At 52.3% G+C, this 25,943-nt stretch overlaps 1 protein-coding gene across 6 annotated transcripts in view; it reads left to right on the forward strand.

The window, feature by feature from the left end:
* Nucleotides 1–1,726: 1,726 nt before the first annotated feature.
* HNF1B (HNF1 homeobox B) overlaps nt 1,727–25,943 on the forward strand; it is a 52,686-nt gene continuing 28,469 nt past the window's right edge. For 3 of the 6 annotated variants that reach the window (XM_078063831.1, XM_036081187.2, XM_036081189.2), the window contains exons 1-4: nt 1,727–2,524; nt 7,039–7,238; nt 11,889–12,153; nt 14,037–14,272. In XM_078063831.1, the coding sequence (XP_077919957.1) occupies nt 2,181–2,524; nt 7,039–7,238; nt 11,889–12,153; nt 14,037–14,272 (1,045 nt within the window). In that variant the 5' untranslated portion in view covers nt 1,727–2,180. The remainder of the gene's footprint in view (nt 2,525–7,038; nt 7,239–11,888; nt 12,154–14,036; nt 14,273–25,943) is intronic. The other 3 variants (XM_036081194.2, XM_036081190.2, XM_036081191.2) reach the window with 1 other exon arrangement.

Here is a 25,943-nt window from a genome sequence, read left to right on the forward strand (position 1 = left end):
TGTCACAACAAACTAAAAGACAATAGGGTGAAATGAAGGGCCCTCCTTTCCATGAACTTCTTTCCCCTTTCTTAAGGAAAGAGCCTGAGATAGTGTAAACCTCCCTCAAGGCTCCATGAGCATAATCGCCCCCTTCCTTCTGGTTCCCAGCACATGTCCCAGGCAGGATCACAGCAGACCCGGCCTTTAAAAGGGGCACTCCTTAGCAGCCAAACTTGGATCAGTCCCACCTGGAGTTTCAGCTCTCACACACCTAGATTTGATCCAGAACCAAGCAGATGAGAGCTGCTGACCCTTCCTCCCCCTTGCTGAAATTCCTCTTTTCCCAGAACTAGCTCCAAGTTCCTCCTAATTGTCTTTTAAAGGTGGGAATGGTAGGAGAATTTGGTTAGAAGCTCCTTTGCAAATTCCCTGATTCTGAATTTTTGTCCCTAATCTCCCAGTCCCTCCAAGCCCAGCTCTGGATCTGCCTGATTCTGAGAAGCTATGGCCTGCAGGGATTAGATTTTTCTACTGGGAACTGGCTTCCTCCCCTTCCCAGACTGGAAAGTCTGAACACCAATTATTAAACCAAGGTTTCACAGGTGGTCTCATTCAATGTAGACAACGCCCCTCCTCCCCCTGCACTGTTGGCATCAGTATTTCACCGATGAGGAAACTGAGGCTTAGAGAGAGTCGGGGGTCCTCTGCCCCAGGAGCTATGGGTCTACGAACGGTGGATCCTAAAAAGCTCCTTGCCCTGTTCTTCTGCAGGTCTGGGCCAGCCTGTAGGTCCAGGGGCGCCTCAGGCCTCCTTCCTCCCCTCTCCTGACCCGGGGAGATGCAGGTGAAACTCCCGTAGAACTGAAAGGTTCGGGCTTCCTTCCTGACCCAGGCCAAGCTGGTAAGAATCTCCACTCCCTCAGCGGCTTCGTGGGCGCCGGCTCCCTCCCGCCACTGCCGCGGTGGCCTCGCGTCGGTCCGAGGAGCGCCGTTCTTGGCCCGGGGAACCGCTGTGTCCTGGAGCTGCGAATAAACCAGAAGGCAGTGGGCCGGGGAACACGCGGCTCGCACTGTCCACCCGGCTTGCTGCCCGCCAAGCTTTGCTCTCGCTGTTAGAAACGAGGCCAGGCAATCCTAGTTCTGCCGGGAAAGCGGAGGCGCTTTGATATTCTGGGTTTAAACAGGCCAGCGTGGCCCAGGCGGCCAGCTCCCCCGCGGCTTGGCCAGCCCAGGTGCTGGTGCAGCCCGGCTGCTGGGGCAGCTCAACTTTGGCTACTCCCTAACCATAAACTAGCCGGCGCCTCCTCCCAAGGGTTCTCCGGGCCTCCTTCCCGCTCGCCTACGCTCGCTCTCCGGGCCAGCAGTTCTGCGAATCCAAACCTCCAGACTCGTCTGGTGAGGGCCTGGGGTCTGCAGAACAAGTAGCCCGGGTAGAACTAAATGGGGTCGCTGCGATCCGCACTCACCCCGCCTGAACCCCCGTTTCCCCCGAGTCTCCGCGTCCGTTCCCCAGGGCTCAGTTTCTCCTCGCCCGGCTGGCCCTCCCTGCCCACCACCTGCGTCGTTTGGGATGCGTTGGAAGGCCTCTTTACTCTCGCATCCTCCTCCATCTCCTTCTTCCGAGGGCACCCCAACTTCCTCCAGCTCTCACCTGCACACCCCCCCTCCGCCGAAGTGCAGTTTCTTCTCTCCACACTAAAACTGGACCCGGCGGCTGGAAAAGCCCCAGAGCCTCCCACACTAGGCTGCAAGCTACTTGCTTACCAAGTCCAAAGGTCAGCTAAAGTTTGGCTGATAAACAGAACCAGTACAAGAAGGTCTTCAGCCCCCCAGCGTGAGTACAATGGACCCTGGCAAGCCCTGCTCCCGGCCAGGGTCTCCAGCTCTCCACGTCTGCCCCTCATGCTCTCCCTCTCTCGCTTTTCCCCCCCTCCCCACGACCATTTGCATCTTGCCGAAAGCCGGGCCCTCCCCGCTAATTTGCATATCTTATATGGCCTAATGGTGGCGATCATGGCAAGTTAGAAGTTTTCTGACTCCTCTCGGAGGAGACTCCGGGACCCCGGGGAGTAACAGGTGTCTGGAGGCTGAAGGGTGGGGGGGTTCCTGGACTTGGGGTTCGCTTGTGAAACTCCCCTCCACCCTCCTCTCTCACACCCACCCACCCCCTCACCCCCTTCTTTTTCTGTCCTTGGAAAATGGTGTCCAAGCTCACGTCGCTCCAGCAAGAACTCCTGAGCGCCCTGCTGAGCTCCGGGGTCACCAAGGAGGTGCTGGTCCAGGCCTTAGAGGAGTTGCTGCCATCCCCGAGTTTCGGGGTGAAGCTGGAGACGCTGCCCCTGTCCCCCGGGAACGGGGCCGACCCCGACACCAAGCCAGTCTTCCATACGCTCACCAACGGCCACGCCAAGGGCCGCTTGTCTGGGGACGAGGGCTCCGAGGACGGGGACGACTATGACACCCCTCCCATCCTCAAGGAGCTGCAGGCGCTCAACACCGAGGAGGCGGCGGAGCAGCGGGCGGAGGTGGACCGGATGCTCAGGTAGGCGCGGACGGAGGTGGGGAGTACGCGCCCCAGTCCCCTTGCGCCCGGGCCTTGTGCCTGAGCGACGCTGCACGCGACCCTGTTTCCCACCAGAGAAGTCACCCGGGGGGCGCTCCGCTTCTCTCCCAACACCTGGACCCCTCCCAATGCCGCAGTCGGAGGGCCCTGAATCCCGAGGTTCCATCTGCCCCTGCCCAGGCCAGCGCCCGGGACCCGAGGGCCCCTCCGGGCCTGGGAGAACCCGAGCGGCGGAGCCCTTGGCGGGAGGTGTGCGCGCGCGACTGAGGGTGCGGGTGGGTGCAGTGAATCAGGGGCCACTTCCCGGGAGCAGAGGCTCCGGCCCGCACCGGTCCCAGGCCAAGCGTTTCTCCTGCGCGCCGCCTCTCGGGTCCCGGGAAACACTGGCCGACCTCGGGCGCAGCCTCCTGCTGCTCTTTGCAGACGGACTGGCGGCACCTGGGGCCGGGATCCCGGGGGGCGAGCTCTCTGGCGGGCACTCCCATATGCAGCGCCCCTGCAAGGCCCTAGGATTATCCGGAATCCCCAGGGCCGGGTTAGATTTGCAAAAGGAAATGTGTGCGTGTTGTAGGGCCGGGGTGGACCCGCACCGGGCAAAAGGATCTACGCAAGCCAGGGGCAAGTGCGGTTAAGACCGCCTTTCGCAGCGGATTTGGTCGCATTCTGAGAACGAAGGGCGTTTCCAGATCTGGCCGCCGACATGCCGGCGTCCTCGGGGAATTCGGGCCGGCTGGCGGGTCTGGGATCCTTTGCTGGGCCTCCCCGACCGGCCTAGGGCTTGGGCTTTGACAGCTAGTTACTAATTATCCAAAGAGCCGAGCGGTTCCCTTAGACCGCACGTCGCTCCCGGCCGCTCGGCTTTAGGACCGAGTCCCTTGCGTGGCCTCGGACACTTAAGCGCCGAGATTTCAGGGCAGGGGCCGGGACCAAAGTCTCGCCCCGACTCAGGCAGCCTCGGCCGCACGGCCGCAGCAGCAGTTTGGGGTGGGTTGTGACCTTGCATTTGAATTTGCCATCTGGGGACCCAGCGGCTTACTCTCTAGCAAAGACAATCGGGGATTTCTAGATGGTTTTTTTTTTCGCCCCAAGTATTTTTGCTATTCGTAGGTTTGAGGTTCTTCCCTCGCCGTTCCCCCGAGCGGCGGCGGTTTCTTCCCCGCGGGGGTTCGAGCACAGGAAAGTGAGGGGTCGGAAGAGGAGCGGCTGGGGCTCCAGGGCGGCCTGGAGGCTGAGCAGGGCCGGGCAGTCTAACCGAGCTCCCGGCTGCCTGCCACGGGAAGCCGGCGGGGCCCAGGTCCATCCACCTGGCCGCAAGCGCCCGTCTTCTGGCGGGGTTCTGGGAGGTTCTGCGAAGCCCGAGGCGACCCAGGGCCCCCTCCGCACCCAGCCCCGCGCTGGGCTGGACGCAGCAGAGATGTAACATAAACGGCAGCACGTGGAGTTAGGGTGTTATTAATTTATTTCTATAAATCATCAACAGAAAGATACACAAAGAGTCGTGATTAGGTTGAAACGAGAGGCGGGTTATTCATTGGTGAAGTTGTAAACGCGGCTCGGAGAGGGAAGGAAGTCGGAAAGCCGACGCGGGGTTGCAGGCCGCTGCCCGCGCGCACGCTCGGCGCTGCGGGGCGCTCCCCGCCAGCCCCCCGGCGCCTAACCTGGGCAGCCCGAGCCGCCCCGCCGCGGTGCGCACCTGCAGGCCCTGCCCCGGCCGCGGCCCCGGGCCCTCGGCGCAGCGCCTGGCTCCAGCCGGGCGGGGAGGGAGGCGAGGGGCCGAGCCCCTCACCGGGGTGGAGACGTAGAGATGCAGGACAGACCCACGCTTTTCCCCCTTCCCAGGCAGGTGCCGCCTTCCCTCCCCCACCTCCGGGAGTGCTCAGACTTTATTAAAGTAATTTTTCAAGAAATTGCTAGCGGTTCCCAGGTCACTGCACGGTCGGCTCCCGAGCGCCGGGACTCCTGAGCACTCCCTTTTTTTGCACACCCTGTTCCCGTAAAGTGGAAAGAAAAGAACAGAAGTCTCTTTTTGGACTGCCTGGACGCTCTTTCTACCTCCTAGAAGGGAAAGGCGAGAAGGGAAGGTCGGGAAGGGAAGGTCGGGGACTGCGCGCTGCCTGGCCCGGGGCTCCGGGTTGGGGCCGCCTCGCTCGCCGGCCTCTAGGCTGGTGCGCCCAGGGCCTTTGGAAAGGAAGGAAGCCAGAGCTGAGGCTTCTGAAGAAACGCGGGGCGCACTGTGCTGGGGTCCAGGGCTCTCCTGCTCCCGGGCAGCAAAGTCACTGGAAAGGAGCCTGCTGGGCCCGCTCCGGGCGCCGGGGTCGCGCCTTTGACACCTGCGCTCTGAGCACAGTGGCCGCTCGTGTTTCTCCGGCTCCGTGTATTTGTCGGGGTTTGGAACCTCTCAATCTAAGCAGTATTTTCAAATGAACAAACGTAACCAGCTCTCCGGGGGCCTCCCGGTGAATACAGGTGAATTCTGTGGTCAGAGAGCTATAAAGGTACAACTACGCCATCTTACCCCTGACTCTTGTCATTAAATGCGGGCTGAAAGGTTTGCTAGAGTTTGTAGGGTTTCCCTTTTGTTGTTGTTGTTGTTTTTTCTTAACCTTCCCAATTGTTAAGCTAATTATTCTTTCCACAGAACCTTTCCGTCTTAGAACAGTAAATTATTTTGCTAGGTTTCTTAGACGCACGAAATGAACACAGGTAAAGAAATTTAAACAAAACAAAAAGAGTCGAAGAATCTGTTAAAGCGATATTAACTTTGAAAACCCAAACACTTTTTCTAACTTCCGAAGCGATTGTTTGTATCTGTTGAAAGTGTTTTTCCACCCTCAAAATATCTGTGGAAATATTCGCCAGAAGTAAGCTTTAAAATGATCGCTGATGTTTCTACGGGAATGTGCATTACGTGGATATTTTCCACGTGTGAAACTGGATTACGTTTTCTCATTTTTTTGTCCTTGTTACTTCATTATGTTTCATTACTTGGATGTACCTTTATAAATACTTGAGAAATGTATATATATATGTAATTAATATACATAATCTTAAAAGTTTGGCTTTCAAAACATCTCTGCCAAAGCCTGTGATCTCACGAATTTAATATCAAAGACTTGTTTAAAAAACCAGTTATTCAGATGCTTACAAAATGTTTACTTACTGAATTTTTAAATTCGTTAAACAAAAATTAATTTTATTTACCATATGGTAGGCACCTTAGAAATAACAATTTCATTTGCAACAGTATGTCGGTTTTGTCCTCTGCTTTACACGTTCTTTATTGTTTCATATGAAACCAATTTTTCCCTTCATTTTTTTCATGTTCTATCAGGCTGTTATACACATCAGCATATAGTAAAGGAGTTCTGGGTCTTTTTTTTTTTTAAGTTAAATATATAGCTGTATTAAATAGTATATGTGGATGTATTGTATGAATACTTTTGTTCTGTACTGTGCCTCATTTTTTAAATTTCTTGTTGTAAGTTATATCTCTTACTTTTAAGTCACCTGCTCAATAAGCAAGAAAAGATATTGGCAAAGTTGAAAATATTTTAAATAAAATTCAAAGGCCCTAGTACATTGCTGTAAAGAAACTTTTTGCATATCTGTATTTCTGAGAAATGAAAACTATAAGCGAGTTCTTAATCCCAGGCTTGAAATTTATGAGAAACATTGCCTTCCAGATACATTTCTTCCCTGACAGGAAACAGTGGCATTTGGGGTGGTTAATATCTTATTCAGAAATTGATTTGAAATTATTCATCCCCATTAGGTTTCATCTGGGAGGTGGGGGCTGTGGAGGGTTGTTGTTTGTTTGTTTGTTTTTTAAACTTGCCTCACCTCACTGGAGCGATTCTTCACTCTGGGAGGAACTTCATTGTATTTCTTAAAACTTTCCTGAAACTCTGAAAACTTTAACATTTGGTTGAGAAGTCCTCCCTGCTTCTCAGGAGATGGACACAAATGTTTCGCTCTGATTTTATAAGACAAGAAACTGAGACATCCACTCAGAAGGGAAATAATGTGGAAAAGGTCTAGGATTCAAAACTGACGCTGCCCCCCTGTCCTTGTAGGATCAGCCAGCCCAGCCCCAAGTTAATGACATCTCCACTTTCCAGAAGGCCTCTTGCCTTCATGTCCCTCACTTTCCAGGAAAATGAAGGAGAGCAAAAATAAAACAGGAACTTTTCTTTCTGCTTAAGAAAGTGAGTGCTGGTAGTGCCTTCCCATCCCTGAAGGTGGGAAGTCATTGTCACCTTTACCCTCCTGATCTCAGATGACAGGCACCGAGTGTACCGTATAGGAGCTTTCATCTCCCTTTCATTTAAGTTCTGTTTTGGCCTCACCTCTCTCCCAAGGATGTAGCTTGGGCAGATGGAGAAGTAGGTGAAGATCAGAGTAGTGCACAGAGCGTAGGTAAAAGCCCTAAAAAGAGAAAATTTCTCCCCTAGACATCTTCCGCCCAAATCCTAACCATCTGCTTATCTGTCCAGCGAGGACCCCTGGAGGGCTGCGAAAATGATCAAGGGCTACATGCAGCAACACAACATCCCTCAGAGGGAAGTGGTCGATGTCACAGGTCTCAACCAGTCCCACCTCTCTCAGCATCTCAACAAAGGCACCCCCATGAAGACCCAGAAGCGCGCAGCCCTCTACACCTGGTACGTCCGAAAGCAACGAGAGATCCTCCGACGTAAGTGCTCTAATCCCCCCTGGACCTCAATCTGGAATGACCTTTGCCCTAACTCTGACCCCTGTGGGATGCCTCAGTTTTGCCTGCATAGTACTTGGCAAATATAAGGAAGCTGGCAGGTGGATTTGGTTTTCATAGTTACTGCACAGTGGATCGGCTTCCATCATTTTCTTCTCCCATGGTCCCTTGCTACCCAGCCGGCTGCCTTGACAGGTCTGTTACTGTGGGCAATGTACCTCCACACATTTTCTGGTCCCCGCTTCCAACATCCCTCTCTTTGAAACCAAGTAGGTAACAGTGGACTGTTGTCCCCAAAGTAAGCCAAGCAGCTCCCCTTGATACATGACCGCAGATCGGAGTTCCCAAGGAAGACATTCTGTAACCATCAATACCTATTGATCACTATTACTGTTCTTTTCCTCCCCTCTGGACAGACTGTACAAAAGAGAAGATATTTGTATATATAGATATATTCAGAACTCGACCCTGTTCCTGGGAGGGGGGCGCACTTGCATCCCGAAACAGTTTAAGGTGATTCCTCACATGTATCAAAATCCGCACAGTTTTGAGACTTCAGCTGATGACCCTGTTTGATGAGGAAGCCGCTCTGGCTAAATCCGGACACAGCAACAGTGTCTGCATTTGGGATGCTGACCAATCAATAATTGTCATTCCCACTTCCATCCCCAAATTTCCTTTCTGTCCCAAGAGTTCTTCCACTCAGTAATACCAAGAGATTTTTTGTTTTGAAGCATAGGGAAGTTTGAACTGCACTTGAATGATGACTGTTTTATTTTTAGGAAAGTATACTTTTACATTATCCTTTAATTATTTTGATCTGGCCCTTTTCCCAGGAAAATTTTGTATGAGCTTTCCACTCTTCCCCACACACTGTCCTCGGGGCTGTGGGCTCCTCTCTTTGTCAAGATGCTAGTTTCCACCACTTTCTGGGTTGAATTTTTTTTTTTTTTCCCTCTCACTGGATGGCCACTTTAAAAAATCTTGTTTTCTGCCATGCACTGCTCTGGAGGGATTGTTTCAGTATTTATCGTCTTAGTGTCCGTGGGCCGGAAAGGCCTTCATGGTGGAAGGAAAGGTTTTAGACATCCATCTCACATGGTGGCTGTTTGGTGGAAGCATTAAATGGATAGATGATAAGAAGCGAAGCCAGAGTTCTTTGCTGCATAGGAGAACAGGCCCCCTTTAAACTCTGGGTTGATTCACCACGCACGGTGGCCAGGGCTTTAAGAATTTGTGTTTCTGACATGAAGCAACTCTCTGTTATTCCTGGAAAGTCTAGAACATTCTCAGGAGCCACAGTCTCCAAAGGCCGGAGAACCCTTGGGCCTGCCCTCACTCCAATCCAAGCCTCACGTGGCATCTCCGGTTTGAGCTGCCTCCCTGTGTTCAGTGGATGTTTTCTCAGAAATCAGAGAGATTCAGGAAAGGCCAGTTAGAAGCTATGAAAAAGACACACGTCCCGGAAAGTTTCTCAAGATGCTCGAGAAGAGACAAAAACGGATGACCGTCCCTTGCAGGGGATTTTTAAAATTATTGTTATTATTTTAAAGCCGCATGAGACCTAAACCTTAAGAAACATTCCTTCATTCTGTAAATATTATTTGAACATCTGTTAGGCGCCAAACACTGTCGTGGGCTGTGAGATGCACGGGCCCTATTCTCCAGGTACTTACCACCTAATGGGGGAGATGACATGTTTGAGTAAATAATGACAGCTGCTTTCTAAGAGCTGTTACACGGGTGTACACAAGGGGCAGCAGAGGAGTTGCTAAATTGCCTGGAGACATCACAGAGGGCTTCCTAGAGGAGGTGGCATTGGAACCAATTCTTGAAGGATGAATACAAGACACACAAGCATGGGATAAAAATTAGCAAGTGAGATGGAATGTGTGGAAGGAGAAAGAGGGGGGAGCATTTAAAAAGAGGACATAAATTTTCTTGAAAAGCTAAAAATGATAATATCAGCGATAGTATTCACGGGCCCATCTACACGTAGAGAATCTGCTTGTCCAAGCTGGCTCTTGAGCCTATAAACAGGCTGCTGAAACCAGCTTCTCCAAGTTAGTTTTTATGGACAGCAAACATTTTTCTGTCTCCCCACTTTCCCCCATTGATCTAGAAGGAAGTGGAGGAGAGGTGGTGGTGGCTGGAGGATGGGCTGAAGTCTAGTTCTTCAAGACTCAAGAGGCTAGGGCCCTGAGGTGGGCAGAACCCAGATATTTCCAGGCACCTGTAGTCGAGGCAGCCTGGCCGATCCCGGCGCATGCTGGGTTCTGGACATGATGCGGGGCTGCCTCCCCAGAGGGCAGACAGGCAGCCCCGAGCTCCGGGCAGCTGTGAGTGAGCCTCACACCCACCACAGACAAAACTGGAGTCCATCCTGTTACCTCCGCTCAAGTCAGACGTGAAGGTTTTGTGGGTGTATTGTTTGGGTTTGGTTTTTAGCAAGAGGTGATGCAGAGGCTGCTAAGGAGCCTGAGTGTCTGTAGGCTGGGCTCCCTTCCTGGCTCGCGCCCCACATCCATGTGACTTTGGGCAAGTCACGTAACCAGTCCGAACTTCAATTTCTTCAGGTACAAAATGGAGAAGACGATATTTCTTGCATAGAGAGGTTGTGAGAATTAGATGGACCTCGTAGGATACCCCACCACACCGGTAGCTCAATACACGTTCATTGTCATGACATCTGTTCATCGCATGTGAAGAGCCTCGGGTGGATCCTGGGTCCTTGGGATTATCCATACGGGCTTTGCCTCGGACTCATGGTGACGCCACAGGGAGGAGAGGAGACCTTCTCTGAGCAGGGACCTTCTTTCTCCCCCTCTTACTGTCCCTCACGTAGCTATACTAGCCGGTGGCCATGAAAGCACTTTGAAAAACATGGCCTCCCTAGGAATTTAGGTCCCCATCATCATCCTGACTAGAGGTAGATGTTCTGAAAGACTGTTGAGTGCCCCCTTAGGTTTTTACCTGGTCCCATTCCACAGGCAGGGAAGCCGGGGGTAGAGGGTGGAGTTAGGTGAATGGCTGGGGCCCCCCATTATCCAAAACTGAGGCAGTGGCTTCCTGCCAGGAGATTTGGCAGAGACTCTCTCGAGGTATCTGAAGCAATTGTTTGGAATCCATGCACACAGAGCTGCAAGTGGCCTGAGAATCCTCTAAAGCGGCTAGGGCCCAAATCAAAGGCCCCAGCAACACCTTCAGACACTGCTTATAATTTGGCCATTCGGCAGCGGGTTCAAACAAAGCCCGGCACCACCTAGAGCTGAGTCCTGAGTCCAGGCTGGTTAGAAGCCCACTGTTCCTGAGGATGGACCAAAATGGAAATAGATCCTTAGATTGGTAGTAAGTTCCCCATCGCTGGAGGGTTATAGACTAGAAGACCATGTGGTAGGGTGTCGTAGAGGGGATTCAAGCATTAAATAGTGGCCCGACTTTGAACCTTGGAGACTTTTGGATCGAATTGCCTCTGAGACCTGCAGAAGTGACTCCAGGAACCAAGAAAGAAAAACATCAAGGTCCAGAACCTGGGGAGCCGGAGTTAGGAAGTGAATCTGTCACGTGTCCTTGCTCAGCAGGGTGGCTGGCCTCTATGCTGATTCATCTGTAAAATGGAACTAATGACTGCAAACCCTGCTTCATGTAGATGTGAGGAAGACAACAGCAAAGTTCTCTTCTCCCACAAGTAAATAGCAAATCTCATTTAAAGCCTATAGGCTAGGGTGTCCCCACTGGGTGAGCTGCCACCTTTCATTCATGCATTCAACAAAAAAGTGTATTGAGGGTCCCTATGTACCCGGATCCTGGGAATTGGAAGGACAGGGAGCATCACTTCATCTACATTTATCTTTGTCCAACTCATTAAATGCCGTTGCTAGAAAGGTCCTGTGTTTGCAGTCTTCTGCATTTGCCATCTTTCAAAAGTGTAGGCAGATCCATAAGACCTTTCCCTCTTGGGCTGTTGCCCTCAAAAATGGACCCCACATGCGCACACACACACACACACACACACACACACACACCATTGCCTTTGAAATTATCTGAAATCAGAGAGCTTCTTCTCTTTCTGTTCTAAAACTCCAGTTACATTTATTTCCAAGTAATAGTGAACAGGTTTTGGGTCTTGGGTTTTTCTAAGAGCATAACATCATAATGTAGACGCCTAGGATACATGAGAAGAGAGGAGAGATGGGGAGAGCTATTTTTAGTTTCTGAATATTTTGTCTAAGTGTGTATTGTACCTTTGAGCCCTTTACCTCTAGACCTGAGACTTGGTTGAGCTCATCCTCTTGGACACCAAAGTACAAGAGTTCAGGATTCAGAGGGTTGCTTCATGTCTGAGGGCCCATGAGCCAATGAGAAAACATAGCCACTAAAACAGTGGCTGGGCCACATGTGAGCTCCTTCAAAGAAAGGAAAGAGGTGGCTTTGGTGGAGTGAACCGAGGTGGGCACTGAGGGGCCTGTTGTGGGCTTCCCCTCTGGCCCCCACTGCCCCACACATAATAACGGCAGATGGCAAAGCTTAGGGGAGAGGAATAAAGGTGTTTTTGTCTGTCTGTCTATCTGTCTGTCTGTTTGCCAAGTGAAGGCTACAGACCCTATCAAATCTACTCCTTTCTCTTTTCAGAATTCAACCAGACAGTCCAGAGTTCTGGAAATATGACAGACAAAAGCAGTCAGGATCAGCTGCTATTTCTCTTTCCAGAGTTCAGTCAACAGAGCCAGGGGCCTGGGCAGTCCGATGACGCCTGCTCTGAGCCCGCCAACAAGAAGATGCGTCGCAACCGGTTCAAATGGGGGCCCGCGTCCCAGCAAATCTTGTACCAGGCCTACGACCGGCAAAAGAACCCCAGCAAGGAAGAGAGGGAGGCCTTAGTGGAGGAGTGCAACAGGTAACACCACCAGAAACTCACTCGAGCAGGCGGGCAAGCACATGGACCTGAGACCCATCCCTTCAGTCCCGGGATATTGAAGTACTGGTTGTCCAGCTAAGTGTGGCTACAGCAGGGTTTCCCAAAGCATGTTCCATGGAACCCGATTTCACGTTGTTAACAAATAAGTTTGAGAAACCTCAGGTGCATTCTTTCTCCTGGGGAGTCGTGACATATATTAACATATTAAAGACTCTGAGAAGGCCTAGAGTGAGAAACTTACTTTGCTTTGTTGAGTTGATTACGAGGCATGGGATCTTTTTCTCTGGGGGATACTTACACCATGAACTGTTATTGTAGGGAAGATACTTTGGGGGATGCTGGTCTAAAAATATGCCAGTGGAATGAGAACCATGTGTTTGACCTCCATGCAGACCAGGGAAAAACCGTCCCTTAGCCAGACTGGCTCTCGCTTTGACCAAATCTTTGTACAACCACTGGTTCAAGAGGAAACTTGGCAGAAAAGAACTGCAGATCTGTCCAATCCACTCTGCCCACATTGATTAGAGTTCTTTTTGTATCTTAACAACCACATGTAATTTTAAAGAAAACTATTAGAAATCCTTGGGATATCTTTTTTTTTTTTTCTGTCTTCATTCCTGCCATCCTCCGTGACTCCACCATTGACTTTGACTTTCTAAAAAGTCTGGTCTTAAAAAGGCAGGGGCCTGGGACGCCTGGGTGGCTCAGTCGGTTAAGCATCTGCCTTCAGCTCAGGTCATGATCCCAGGGTCCTGGGATCGAGTCCCGCATCGGGCTCCCTGCTCCGCGGGGAGCCTGCTTCTCCCTCTGCCTCTGTCTCTCTCTCTCTCTGTCTCTCATGAATAAATAAATAAAATCTTTAAAAAAAAAAAAAAAAAAGGCAGGGGCCGAGGGGCGGGGGCGGGGGCGGGGGGCGGCGCCATGGTGACTTAGTCGGTTAAGCTTCAGACTCTTGATTTCGGCTCAGCTCTTCACTGGGTGTGAAGTGTGCTTGAGGTTCTCTCTGTCCCTCTCCCTTGCTTGTATGAGGGCTTGTACACATGCTCTCTAAATAAATAAATAAGTAAATAAACAAATAAAATAAATAAAAAATAAAATAAAAAATCTGGTCTTTGCTCTGGCTAAGACCTGTGGGCTCTCTATCCATCTCTGGGCTGGGCTGGCTCTGGTTAGGGAGGTGAAGCCAAGAAGGGACATGTCCCAGTGTCACAGGGTCCCCAGGGTCCCTAGGCTGTGCTCTGTCCCCCTGCTAAATGAGAAGCCCCCCAGCACCCAGTGGGGTCTGAGAGCCCCTCTCCGACCTGGCCACTGGGGTTTCACCAGCAGTGATAAAGCTAGAGACCAGCCTCCTCTGTGAGTCCTCCTGTCACCCCACCCAGCCTGCCCTTCGAAAAGGATTCCTGGGGCACAAATAAGGACTATGGCTTCCCTAGCACCCTTTTGGGGCTATCCAAACCCCAAACGACCAGAAGTCCCTTTGAAGGGGTTCAGATAGAGCTAGTGAAGGACTTGCCCTTTTGTAGGTTGGGAAGAATAGCAACATAAGATGTCAAGAGGCCCAGTCTGGACCTTCTCCCTGTATTACCTGCCTGTTGGCTGCTCTCTTCATGTCGGGAGCCACACCAGAGGCCTAAGCCCCTCATGCGGCCCCTCTGTTCGGCCCCACTCCAGCCATGTCATCAGAGAACTACGTGGGCTGGACTTTTCTCAGGACAGGCTCTTCCCCAGGCCCCAACTCTGTCCTTGGCCTCTTCATATTCCTAAGCAAGTCCACTGAGATTGTGTGTCTGGGGCCAAGGACCAGCAGGCCTCCCCCCGGCTGCCCTCACTCACCATCTTCCCCCTTCCCTGTCCATCCTCAGGGCAGAATGTCTGCAGCGAGGCGTCTCCCCCTCCAAAGCCCACGGCCTGGGCTCCAACCTGGTCACTGAGGTCCGTGTCTACAACTGGTTTGCAAACCGCAGGAAGGAGGAGGCGTTCCGGCAGAAGCTGGCCATGGACGCCTACAGCTCCAACCAGACGCACAGTCTGAACCCGCTGCTCTCCCACGGCTCTCCCCACCACCAGCCCAGCGCCTCTCCTCCAAATAAGCTGTCAGGTAAGCCCGGCCCAGGCCCTGATGCCTCGGCAGCCCAGCCGTCCTGCTTCTCCCCACCGGTCTCAGCTGGCTCAAGATTTTTCGGAGGAGGAAATGGTGGGATGGTGCTAGGGCTGGCCTCCTCCCATGGCCAAAATCTTCTTGTGAAAACAGTGTGTGGCTGTGGTCAGGTTTCCTCTGAGTCCTTGCTCAGCCTCCAGGGAGCCCCTCTCCCCAGCCTTTTCTGGGTCCCCTTTCTTCTCCCTGGGTGGCTGCTGACTCAGCAAGTTGGTGCGACTGTCTGATTAGACAGAGAGGCTGTCTTATTGGCACTCCAGGTCCAGACTGCAGGGGTCACCTCCTCGCCATCTGGATCCCACCACAGGGCTCCGTCCGGCCATGGCGGGAGGAGCCCCAGGGCCTGTGGGGAAGGGCCACTCCACTGGCCGTCTCTGCTTGTTGCCAGAATTAGCATGGAGTCAGTCACCTCAAATCTTGGCGGTGCTGAGTTGGCCAAGACTGGCTGGGAACCTACTGTGTGCACTGTGTGCTGGGCCCCCGGCCTGCCCGAGGCGCCTCTGCTGTGGGCTGTGGGCTGTGGGCTCGTCAGGATGGAAGCCGACATCTTCACTGTGGGAAGGCGCCCCTATGTGCTGAGTGGTGCGGTCTGAGGGTGAGCACTTCTCCCCCCATGGGAGAAAGTTCGGGTTATTCTTGAGAGGCAGAGAAGCCCCCCTCCCCGCCCGGAGAGCGCTAGCCTGATGGCAGAGTAACTCTGTCCCTTAATGGAAATTCAAAGCAGGGTTCAGAGGGCAGAGGCAAACGGCATGTGGCCAGCATGGAGCGCGACTGGGGCACTTGCCGCCCGCCCGCGGTGATCCACGGAGCTGGAGCTGGGGGGGGGGGGCGTGGTTGGGGCAAGGGGCATTATTGAGAAGACAATGGCTATTGTGCTGGGACCTGTGATCTCCACACCAAAGTCAGGGAGCCTGCAAGCCGAACAAAGGCCGGGCAGCTTTCTGACAAGCTGGGGTTGTGGTGAGGTCACCACGGGGTCGTTCGTGTAGGCCTTCTGTATACTGACAGGAGACACAGAGCGGGGCTGGGGGGGTGGGGGGGCCGGGCAGGTACTGGAAGCTGAGCAGGGTGGGTGCCAAATACAGCCGAGGGCCCTCTGATCGGAGGCCCCCCCCCCAACCCCCAGATCTTGGCCTTTTAAAAAATCATGGCATGCTAGAACTGGGAGGAGCTTCAAAGAAGGAAACTGAGGCCCCAAAGAAGCAGTGACTTGCCAATGTTCACAGAGCGAGGGTGGCAGAGGCGGCTAGAACTCAGGCCTGCTGATTCCCACTTGGAGCCGCATAGGTGTGGGCGCGTCCTGCCCACAGAAGCTTCTCCTCTCCTCGGGAAGGCATCGTGCTGGCATGGAGTGCCCAGAACCATTTAGGGCCCAAGGCTGTCTTCCGGGGCTCCGTGTGTCCTTCTAGGGAGGAGACTCCTATTTATGGAGCAATAATTACGGGACACTGTGTTCAGTGGCTGCGTCCCCTCTGCCTGAATTTTCACTCGGGGCTCATCGCGTAGTCCTTGTCCATGCCCAGAGAGGGGATTCTCGGACTCGGTTTTGAATCCTGTACCTAGCCAGCCAGGTTGATCCCCACAACTGCAGCGTGACCCAGTCACATCACTTCTCCGAGTCTGACTTTCCCGTCTGTAGAACAAAGAAGTAGGACCTACCTCATCGGGCCCACGTGAGAAGTAAATGAGAGAGTGTGTAAACACCATCTTTCCCAATAAGCGGTGACGACGGTCATCATTGCTCTCGTTCTGGCGAGCAACAGAGGAAAGAAAGGCAGCAGCAATCCCTTTCCTCCTAACTTTCACACCCCGGGGCATTATCTCCTAAGAGGTGACATGTACCCTGGCCCTGGGACCGGGCTGGGGCCTGGGGTGCAGGATGCTGGGAGGCGTGACTGTGGCCCCCTCTCCGGCTGCCAGGGTGGCACGTGAGGTGTGCTGGGGCGCCCAGGGGATGCACCCCGGGCTAGGCAGACAGCAGGCTGGAGCCTGGCGCTCAGGGTGGCCTATGGTCTGCAGAGCCTCTCGGTGTGCTTCCTATCATGGGCCCCACCACCAAGGTCCGGCCTCTAGCCAAGCCCAGAATGTACCTGGATGCAGAATACAAAAAGAGCTCCATGGGGGGCCAAGGAGAAACCAAGACCCAGAGTCAGCATCAGCACTAGCACCCTCTAAGGCTAAGCGAGGGGCGGGGGGGGGGGGAGGGACAAGGCCCCAGGCCCCCTCCCCCACACCCCCTCCCCTCCGCACGCCAGCCTCTGAGCCAGGAGGCCCGGAGGCATCTTAGAGACACATCTTTCCCTTGAACCTTCTTCCTGGAGAGGAGAGCATCCCATCTCTAAGGAGCCCCTGGTCTCGCAGCCACTCTCGGTGGGTTGCGGCCCACTTGCCCAAGGTGACCACAGTGTGACCCGGCTGCTGGAATGTCCAGCACAATAGGAATGGCAGGGGGAGCACTTTGCCTCTGTCAGCGGCTGATTGGTTACAAGGTGCCCTACAAACACCCTGTCCGCAGAATCAGCTGTTTTCGGCGCTGTCCCCTCCCGCCTTTACAATCACACACCAGCATGCAGCCCGGGGTTGTCATGGCTTTGTCTCCCTTATGCATGCTTAATTGACAATTAAGTTGGGGCTTTGAACCAGCCTGGCTGCCGCTGATGGGCCTTCATCTTTCCAGTGAGAGTCACAGGGGCACCCTTTGTTTGCTCTTCTTGGGGGCCTGAAGTTACTGTAGCAGGCTGCAGGCAGCCATTTATCTTCAGCCTGGAAGGCCTTTATCTGCACCCCCCCGTTCCAGCTCTCGTCAGCAGGAGCTGTCCCTCGTTATAGGCCCCATGACAGCCCATTCTGAGGCCATTGAGGAGGCCCGGAGTGATGGCCCCTACCTCCATTCGGGAGCGGAATCAAGAGAAAGGCCCCCAAAAGGTCAGAGAGCAGGGCTGTGGTGAGGAAAGGGGCTGGTTGGAGACAGGTGCTTGTATTGATTGGCTCGAGGAGGAGGAGGGAGGAGGAAGTTGGCGTGGACTGGAATTGGGGCTAGCCTTGGCCCAAGCCTTGGGATCCAGCTGCGTGAGCTGTCGTGCTCCCTGTGTCCTCTGCTCCAGCCTGCGGCAAATTCCCTCACCCGGCCCGCTTGCCACAGCCAGGGAGGGGCAGACGGTCCTCGTCAGCCTTCATTCGCCCCACGCGTCATATCCTCACTCTTGTGTCCTTCACTCATCTTTCAAGAAGGAAATTGAGGCTCATCCTCTTGGAAAGAAAGTGAGGCACAGAGGCGAGAGGGAGCCCTTCCAGAAGAATCTTTGGATACCCTGACCGACAGCCTCTTTAAGTGGGGGCCTTTATTTCTGTGGCTGCTTCCTCCTGTCTCCCTTCAAACTCTGTTGCCCCCTCTCTAAGCCCAGTGGACTTGATTGCCCCAACGGTCAGATCAGAGCTTAAAACCCAAAGAATCCTGCTGCCCGCATCCCTCTTGGCCCTTTCACCCGTCCTCCCAAGTCACCCACAAGAATCTAAGCCTAGGACTTAGACAAACCAGACTCTGGGCCAGGATATCTGCGTGATTACTGCTGTTTTCCCTGATGCTGAAATCGGTAGGACCCAAGGAAATCTCCAAAGTGCCCAATGGAAGGGTTATGGCTACACGTGAATAATCATAAGGTCTAGTGTTGATTAATTATCTCCTGGGTCCCAGGCCTTGGGCTGAGCACCTACATGCGTCATCTTATTTAAGCCTCACAGCAACCTTGTAAGGGTAGAAACCTTCTGTCCCCGTGCCCCCATTCTACAGTCAAGGAAGGGGAGAGGTTTAGAATGTAGATAATTTGCCCAAGTTCATATAGTTAGTAAGTGGCAGGCAGGTTTTGAACTGTCACGCTGACCATCTCTCTGCTTTATGCAGATGCTAAGAACTTGGCAGGCATGGAAACACACACACACACACACACACACACACACACACTCTCCCTTCTTCCACATTCTTACTGCTCCCCTCTGAATGACTAAAAGGCTTTAGGAGAGTGTGGCCGAGGATGGGGAGGGGGGGGCGGCGTCTCCCATTCTGGCTCAGTTACCCCTCCCACCCCCCCCCCCCCGCACCAGCTGTTGCCCCTGACCAAGGAGGATTTTGCACCCTGCCCGGGGAAGAAATTCAAGCCCCCTCTTTCATGACCCCATCCCCATCTGGGCAGGGATTTGAACTGCCCTTGCAGGCCCGCACTGTCTGGGCACTAAATGCCTTAACAACTTAATGGGGCTTCAGAGACGGTGCAGGCACCTCAGCGCGCCTCTGGAGCTCCGCCCCCTCCCCAGGCAGCAGACAAGAGGGGGGTTTATGAGGGCGGCTGTAAAAATATTCATCTCCGCAGCAAAGGTCCCCATGGTAAATAAGCCCTATTGTCCCTAAGTAGCAGATTATTTCAGTTCAGAAAAGAAACAAATCCTGCCTTGAAACATGTGGTATTTGAGGAAACACTTTGGTACTGACTTGGAGTTGAGTGGTAGACCCGGCTCCAGGGTTCTCCTTCATCAGGAGCTTATCTGACGGCCATTTTATCTGCTAAATTTGAAGGTCGTTTTATCTTGCGGTACCACCCCATCGGCTGCCACTAGATTGAGGAAGACAATCAGGATATTAATGAGATTAAGAGGCCCAGCCTTCAGAGATTCTGCTGGCAACCTCCTCCAGATAGTGGACCAACCCTGGTCTGCATACAAAGAAACCTGACTGCTGGGCTGGTGGGGCTCAGAAGCTCTGCACAAAGGGGCCGGGAGATACTGGAGTGCTATCGCTGTAGGCAGCCCCGTTGGCCATGCCTAATCCCCCTGAAGGACCCTTAGATGATTCAAGGACTCCTTGTTGTCTCCAATCAGCTCGAAGGAGGAAGGAAGCTGCTTGCAAGGACAGAGCCCCGGCCAGCAGGTTCCTGGAGAAGTGCCCTTGGAATCTGTTTGTTGAAGTGTTTTGGTTTTTTTTTAAGATTTTATTTGAGCGAGAGAGAAAGAGAGAGAGGGTGCGCTCGCATACGAGTGGTGGGGAGGGGCAGAGGGAGAGGGAGAGAAGCAGACTTCCGTGGGGCTCGATCCCAGGACCCTGAGATCGTGACCTGAGCTGAAGGCAGACACTTAACTGACTGAGCCACCCAGGCATCCCTGTTTGTTGAAGCCTTGATGGGAACTGACAGGAGCTTGGGGGGAATTAAGCACCAGAGGTGCGGAGAGCGGCCAAAATCTGTGCAAGGATCTTGGAAGCAAACTTCCTTGATGGGAAGGCCCAAGATCTGGCATTTTGCCTCTACCCACTTTTCAAGGAGAAGTACAAGTGCAAATGGGGAAGATTACAGACAGAGAGATAGAGATTGTATAAATATAGATATACAGATGAATGAATGAGTGAAACATACCCCCAAAATAAGGTCAGATGAAGTATTCAGTTGTGGTTATCATCCTAGTGATCATGGGATCTCTGGTATAGGGGTTGGCAAAACTCCTTCTGTGAAGAGCTAGATAGTAAATATTTTAGGCTTTTCAGGCCACATAGTCTCCTTTCACAATGACTTCACTCTGCCTCTGCAGAATAAAAGCAGCCCTGGACCATATGGAAATGAGTGACTGTGGCTGTCTTCCAATAAAACCTTATTTATGGGACTGAAATTCAAATTTCCTATAATTTTCAAACATCACAAAATAGTCTCCTTTTAATTTTTTTCCCAACCATTTAAAAATGTAAAAACCAAGCTGAGCTAATGGGTCCTACAAAAACAGGCTGCCTTGGTGTGGGGACCATAGTTTGCTGACCCCCACTCTAGGATAATGGTTCCCAAACTTTGCCACACTTTAGAATCAACTAGGGAGCTTCTAAAAATCCCAATGCCCAGGCTGTGCCATAGACACCTGACGTGTAATGACCCAGACATGGAATACATACTGAAGATAATCTGGGGAAATGCTTTCATAAATCCAGTGGGCATAGCAACAAAATCATAGGCTATGTAGGAAGACCTGAATTCCAGCTTCAACTTGGCCACTCATTAGCTGTGTGACCCTGGGCAAATCTCTGGGATCACTAAGCCCCGGTTTCTCAATTTGTAAAATGGGGACACTAACTTATGCAGATGCTACAAGGATTAAATGAGATAATGCATGTAAAGCACCCAGGAGATAGCAGGTGCTCATAAATGGTAGCTAATACCTTTCCTTGCAGAGCCTTGTTTGGGGGTTTTCCCCCTCTCTTTCCCTCTATTCCTCTTGGAGGTTTCTTCCAATCCTGACTTTTAGAGAATTTTTTTTAAAGATTTTATTTATTTGACATAGGGAGAGAGAGAGAGAGAGCACAAGCAGGGGGAGTGGCAGGGAGGGGGAGAAGCAGACTCCCGGCTGAGCAAGGAGCCTGACGCTGGGCTCAATCCCAGGACCCTGGGATCGTGACCTGAGCGGAAGGCAGCCGCTTAACTGACTGAGCCCCCCCAGGCGCCCCCCATGACTTTTAGAGAATTTGAGTGTGTCCAACTAGATCCTCATCTTGGTGTTCGCGGCAGACCGAGGCTGGCCGCTGGTAGCATACTGAGTGTAAGGCAGTTTCTCATTCTTCCAAGGAGGACCACTCTGTGACATCCGTAGCATATCTCCAGGGCCGTATCCACTTCTATAGGCATGTAGTGCAAATGCCCTAGATAGGGAGGGAAAGTGGGGAAGCACCAAGGATTGTGGGGAGGGGCGGAGGCTCCTGACCATGTAGCAGGAGGTCAGGTTCATAAGATGACCCTGAATTTCCTGGAGGGCATTTTTCTCCTTTAATTTAAGGAGGCGTGAGCACCCTGCTTGTTAGTAATTAGCCCTGGGAACCTGCCAATTAGAGGGGGTGTGGTCCTTTCTTGGTGGAAGCCCAATCTGAGAAGCTTAATGGCCTTTGTTCTTAGGAAGGAGGCTCCCCCAAACTTCAGGTGAAAAGAGCGGCAGGAAGGGGAGGGTGGGCACATCCCCTGCGGTGAATGTGGGAAACCTCAGAAGCTCCAGAGGGCCGATCTTCTGGAAGCTACTTCCCTCCACGTGTGAGCTTGCATCAGCTTTAGACCCCTGCCCTCTGCTCCGGCTGCCGCAGCCCGGCAAAGGTTGAGCCAATGAAGCTCAGTCTCCAATGCTTTCAGGAAGTCAAGAACCTGCTTTCTTAGGACCCATACTCACGCCCTTTCCAGGTCGGAGGAACACCTCCATGCAGATACCGTAAGTGTGTAATGACTCTCCCGAGGGATGTCTACAGCCCCTGAAGCAAGCTGGCTGCAGGCAGTCCCTTGCCCGGACCACACTCAAACAGGTTTGGGCTTGATCTATGGTTCTTTCACCATCTGGTGGTTACTTAGTCTCTCTGAACCTCGGTTTCTTCATCTATGAACTAGGGATCATGATACCTATCTCCTGAGGGCTGTTGAGAGGCTTAAGGATGATCCACGGCCAGGAGCCAAGCACAGTGCCTAACCAGGAGGGTCTTGGGGCGTTGGCTCAGGAGCCCTCAGGGCCTTGAGAGAGAGGAAAAGCTTTGGGTTTCCCTGGGTTCCTGACAGGGGTGTGGCTTGCAGTTTCACCCTGGAAGTTTCTCTGTGCAGGAGCCCTGCTTCTCATTTGAGACATCAGAAACCATGAAGTCCGAGTATTGGCAGGACCTGGGCTTTTCACATCTCCTTCCCAGGCCACATAGAAGGCATCTGGGGAGCTCATTAAAAACACCCAGGTCTCCCCTACCCACACCTTTTAGAATCAAAACCTGGCGTGGGGGGTCAGGCACGGGAAGTTTCAACAAAGTCCCGAAGAGATGTGGAGGGCTGGATGTCATCAGGTTAGATGGAACAGGAGGGTCCTGAAGGGGTTGATGATTATCCTGATGGCCCTTTGCTGAACTAGGAGAGGTGAGGCAGCCGAGGGAAGGGCCCTGGACTCGGATTCAGGAAACCAGAGCCATGAATGAGCAGGGGTGACCTTGGGCCGATCACTTAACTTCTCAGGGATTCTGGCAAATGAGGGTGTTGGACCTCTCAGCTCTGACAGGTTATTATTTGGAGACTGGGTGTTGTATCGAGTCTTGGGGCCCAGGACTCTGCTGCTTGGAGCAGCAGAGGGAGGTTGGCCATTGTGATATCTTATTGTTAAGCTCATCATCTGTCTCTCTCCCTCGCTCCTTCCCCATTTCAGGAACTGTGTGCTGTTACAATTACAATCCTTCCACCTTTATTAGGGACCATTAGAGCTTTACAGCACCAGCAGATTGGGTGGGGCCAGTCACAATAAACAGATTTATAATGGGTATAAACGAGACACCTATCACTGTTGGAGGTTAACACTTTCAGGGCCTTTGAGTGGCAGCCTGCATGCCCAGACCTTCTGGCCCTGCCCGCCGCAGGGAGCCTCTTCCTGGTCAGCACCTGTTGGACTGGGTTGGCAGTAAAGCCCAGTGAGTTCTTGCTCGGCGAGGGTGGGAAACCTCTAAATAACATCCCCCATCTGTGTAACATCGATTTGCATGGTGGGCACAAAATAGCTGCTTAATTTATCTCAAGATGTTTTGCGAATGGAAACATTCAAGTTTACAAATGGAAACAGAATGGGCCTGCCTCCTCCTTGAGAATCCTCCTACCAGGTGAGGTAGAGGGTTTGCATCTCAACGTGTCAAAGAAAAAGAAACAAACCAAGTAAGTCTGTTCTCTCTGCAAAGAAAGTCGTTCCGGAAGTCTCTAGAACTGTGTATGTATTCTGAATGGTAGACTGCTGGGCTGTACCAATGTCTGAGCCCGAGCGGGCTTTCTTCACCAGTGGGTCTCCAGTCCATAGCTGGTGCCTGGCATATGGCAGACGTTCCGTGTATCTTGCACCGATGGGATCTATTAGAGAGGGCTTCTCGTCCAAGAAGCTGAATGCATAAATCCCCTGTTGTATAATCTGTTACTCAGCTTTAAACTGAGCATGGACTTTGTTTCATTTTACATAGCACAGTATATATTATTATTTATTTATTTATTTTATTATTATTATTTTTTAAGATTTTATTTATTTATTTGACAGAGAGAGACACAGGGAACACAAGCAGGGGGAGTGGGAGAGGGAGAAGCAGGCTTCCCGCTGAGCAGGGAGCCCGATGCGGGGCTCGATCCCAGGACCCTGGAATCATGTCCTGAGCCGAAGGCAGACGCCCAACGACTGAGCCACCCAGGCGCCCCAGTATATATTATTATTTAAAGCATGTATTCCTTTTCTAGAAACAGCATCATCCCGTTCTACTTCCATTGATGCTGCTTAACCAAAATATAGTCTCTCACACACACACACACACCCTCCAACATTAAATACTACCAGGACGTTTTCAAAGAGCATATTAGTATTCATTCTCCCTTAATGTTCTCCTGGTTTAGTTTCTACTAGTTTAGTTTACTAGCTTAGTTTAGTCTACTCGTTTGATTTTGTTCTACTAGTTAGCTTCATGTTCTACTAGATTAGTTCTTATAATCTCTCACCAGCATCCCTTGGGCAAGAAAAGAGCTAGAATGGCTCTTCCTGAGTTTTTGTTGAGTGAACTGAGGTCTGGAAAAGGGACCTGGACGTTTTGCAGATGAGCGTCATTTGGCGAGATGGCTCTAAGCTGCCACCATCCTCGGTGAGTGCTCCCTGAGCGCTCTGCTGGTGCTCCTGTTCAGTGGAAGCTGGTGACCATCCAGCTCCGAAGCCTCAGTGCCCGCCCGACACCTGGTGCTGCCTGGGACCAGCGTCCATGAGCTGGTGACCAGTAGCTGTCTGTCATGATGATGGCGATGGTCTGGCGGTGGTGATGAAGAGGCTGGGGTCTGGCCAGGCGAACGCCTCAAAGGATCTTCTCCCTGGGTGTCACTTCCCAGCAGGGCCCTGCTTATGAATAGGTCGCAGTGGAAAACCTCTCCTTTCTGAGGCAATTTTATGAGCCCTTCAGTCACAATACAGATGTCTGTTTTTAGGACCTTACTTTTGTATAGACACCCAGAGGCTCAGTCTGCTGATGGCTTTATAGCCTTCCCCCGTTGCCCAGACCCACTAGAAGCATCATCATTCTCCTCGCCAGCCAAGCCCAGGGGCCTTTGTTGCAGCCACATTACCCCTCCCCGCAAAGGCTGCCTCTGAGAAAAGAGACCCCAGGAGCCAGACTGCGCCGGGCTCTGTCTGTCCTCATGGCCTTTAGGCCTAACGATGTCCACCATTAACCCTTCTTAGTTTTACTCCAACTTCCTTTGGAGAAAAAGGCATTTAAGTGACTCATGTTGCCACAGCAAACTCCCCATTAATTGATCCTTCCTCAAAGTCAACCCGATGAGGCCCCAAACTGGATTCTAACAGGGTGAGTCTAAATTTGGGGTTCCCACAGCCCCAAACTTTTTGAAATGGTCAGCCTGTGCTCACGGGAGCACCCATTCCCTTCCCCCTTGAAGCACCCTAGGTAATGAGTGTTATGCTTAGGCCTCAAGAAGTCAGGAAGGGGTAGGCTCCCCATAGGTGCCCATTGGCCCTTTTTTACACTAGGTAAAGCACTGCCCGAGATCTCTGCTGCTTCGTACGAAACACTTACTCTGCCGTGCACCCACCTCCGGCCTTTAAACACCAAGTCGCCTAAATGTGTCAGTGCTATTTCTACCTCGATCACATTTTACTCTCTCTTTCTCCTTCTCTCTCGCTCCCCCTTCTCCCTTCTTTAAGAGGTATGCCTCCCATTAACCTCAGCAAAACCAGGAGATGTAGAGGAGAAGTGTATCCCGCTCCCACTTCTCCACCGCTCAGCTCAGCAGACTGACAGTGTGGAGCCTGGTTAGAACTAAAGTGCAGGTCATTCAGTCATCAGCTGCTCATTCCAGCAATATGTACTGAGTGCCTACATGGGCTAGGCTCGGGGCACCTGGGTGGCTCAGTCATTAAGCGTCTGCCTTCGGCTCAGGTCATGATCCCAGGGTCCTGGGATTGAGTCCCGCGTCGGGCTCCCTGCTCAGCGGGGAGTCTGCTTCTCCCTCTCCCTCTGCTGTTCCCCCTGCTTGTGCTCTCTCTCTCAAATAAAAATGAAATCTTTAAATAAATAAATGAAAATAAAAATAAATGGGCCAGGCCCTTTGCGAGGCCCTGAGGACACAGTGGAGAAGACAGGCAAGGTCCTGCCCTCATTGGGCTTACCTTCCTTCCTTCCAGTGAGAGATAAGCCAAGCAACAAGTAAACAAAATCATTTCAAACTGTTGGTGGCTCACAATGAAGGCTCAGCATACCTGGAATCGATTCAGGGCTTACGGGGAAGAGGAAGAAGGGTCAGCTTTGGAATACCGCTGACCTGCTGGGGGAGACCCTTTAGCAAGAGGTAGTGAAAATAACCTCTTCCTCTTCAAACCTCAGTTTTCCATTCTGTCAAATGGGCATCTGTGACACATGGAGAGCAGCGTGTGTAGATCACTCACAGAGGTGAGGGCTTCTCAAGCTCTCAAGGGCCGGCCTGGCCTCTTTCACTTATAGCCGCGGCCTCCAGGCTGAAGTGCTCGCTGCGAATCGTCTGATGTTTGCTTGCAGAGACTGGCTCTGTGGTGAGGACCCGGCGGGGTGGCCTCATGGGGGAGGACAGGCCGA

The sequence above is a fragment of the Halichoerus grypus genome, chromosome 2 (genome assembly GCF_964656455.1).
Source record: "Halichoerus grypus chromosome 2, mHalGry1.hap1.1, whole genome shotgun sequence".
NCBI classification, from domain to species: Eukaryota; Metazoa; Chordata; class Mammalia; order Carnivora; family Phocidae; genus Halichoerus; species Halichoerus grypus.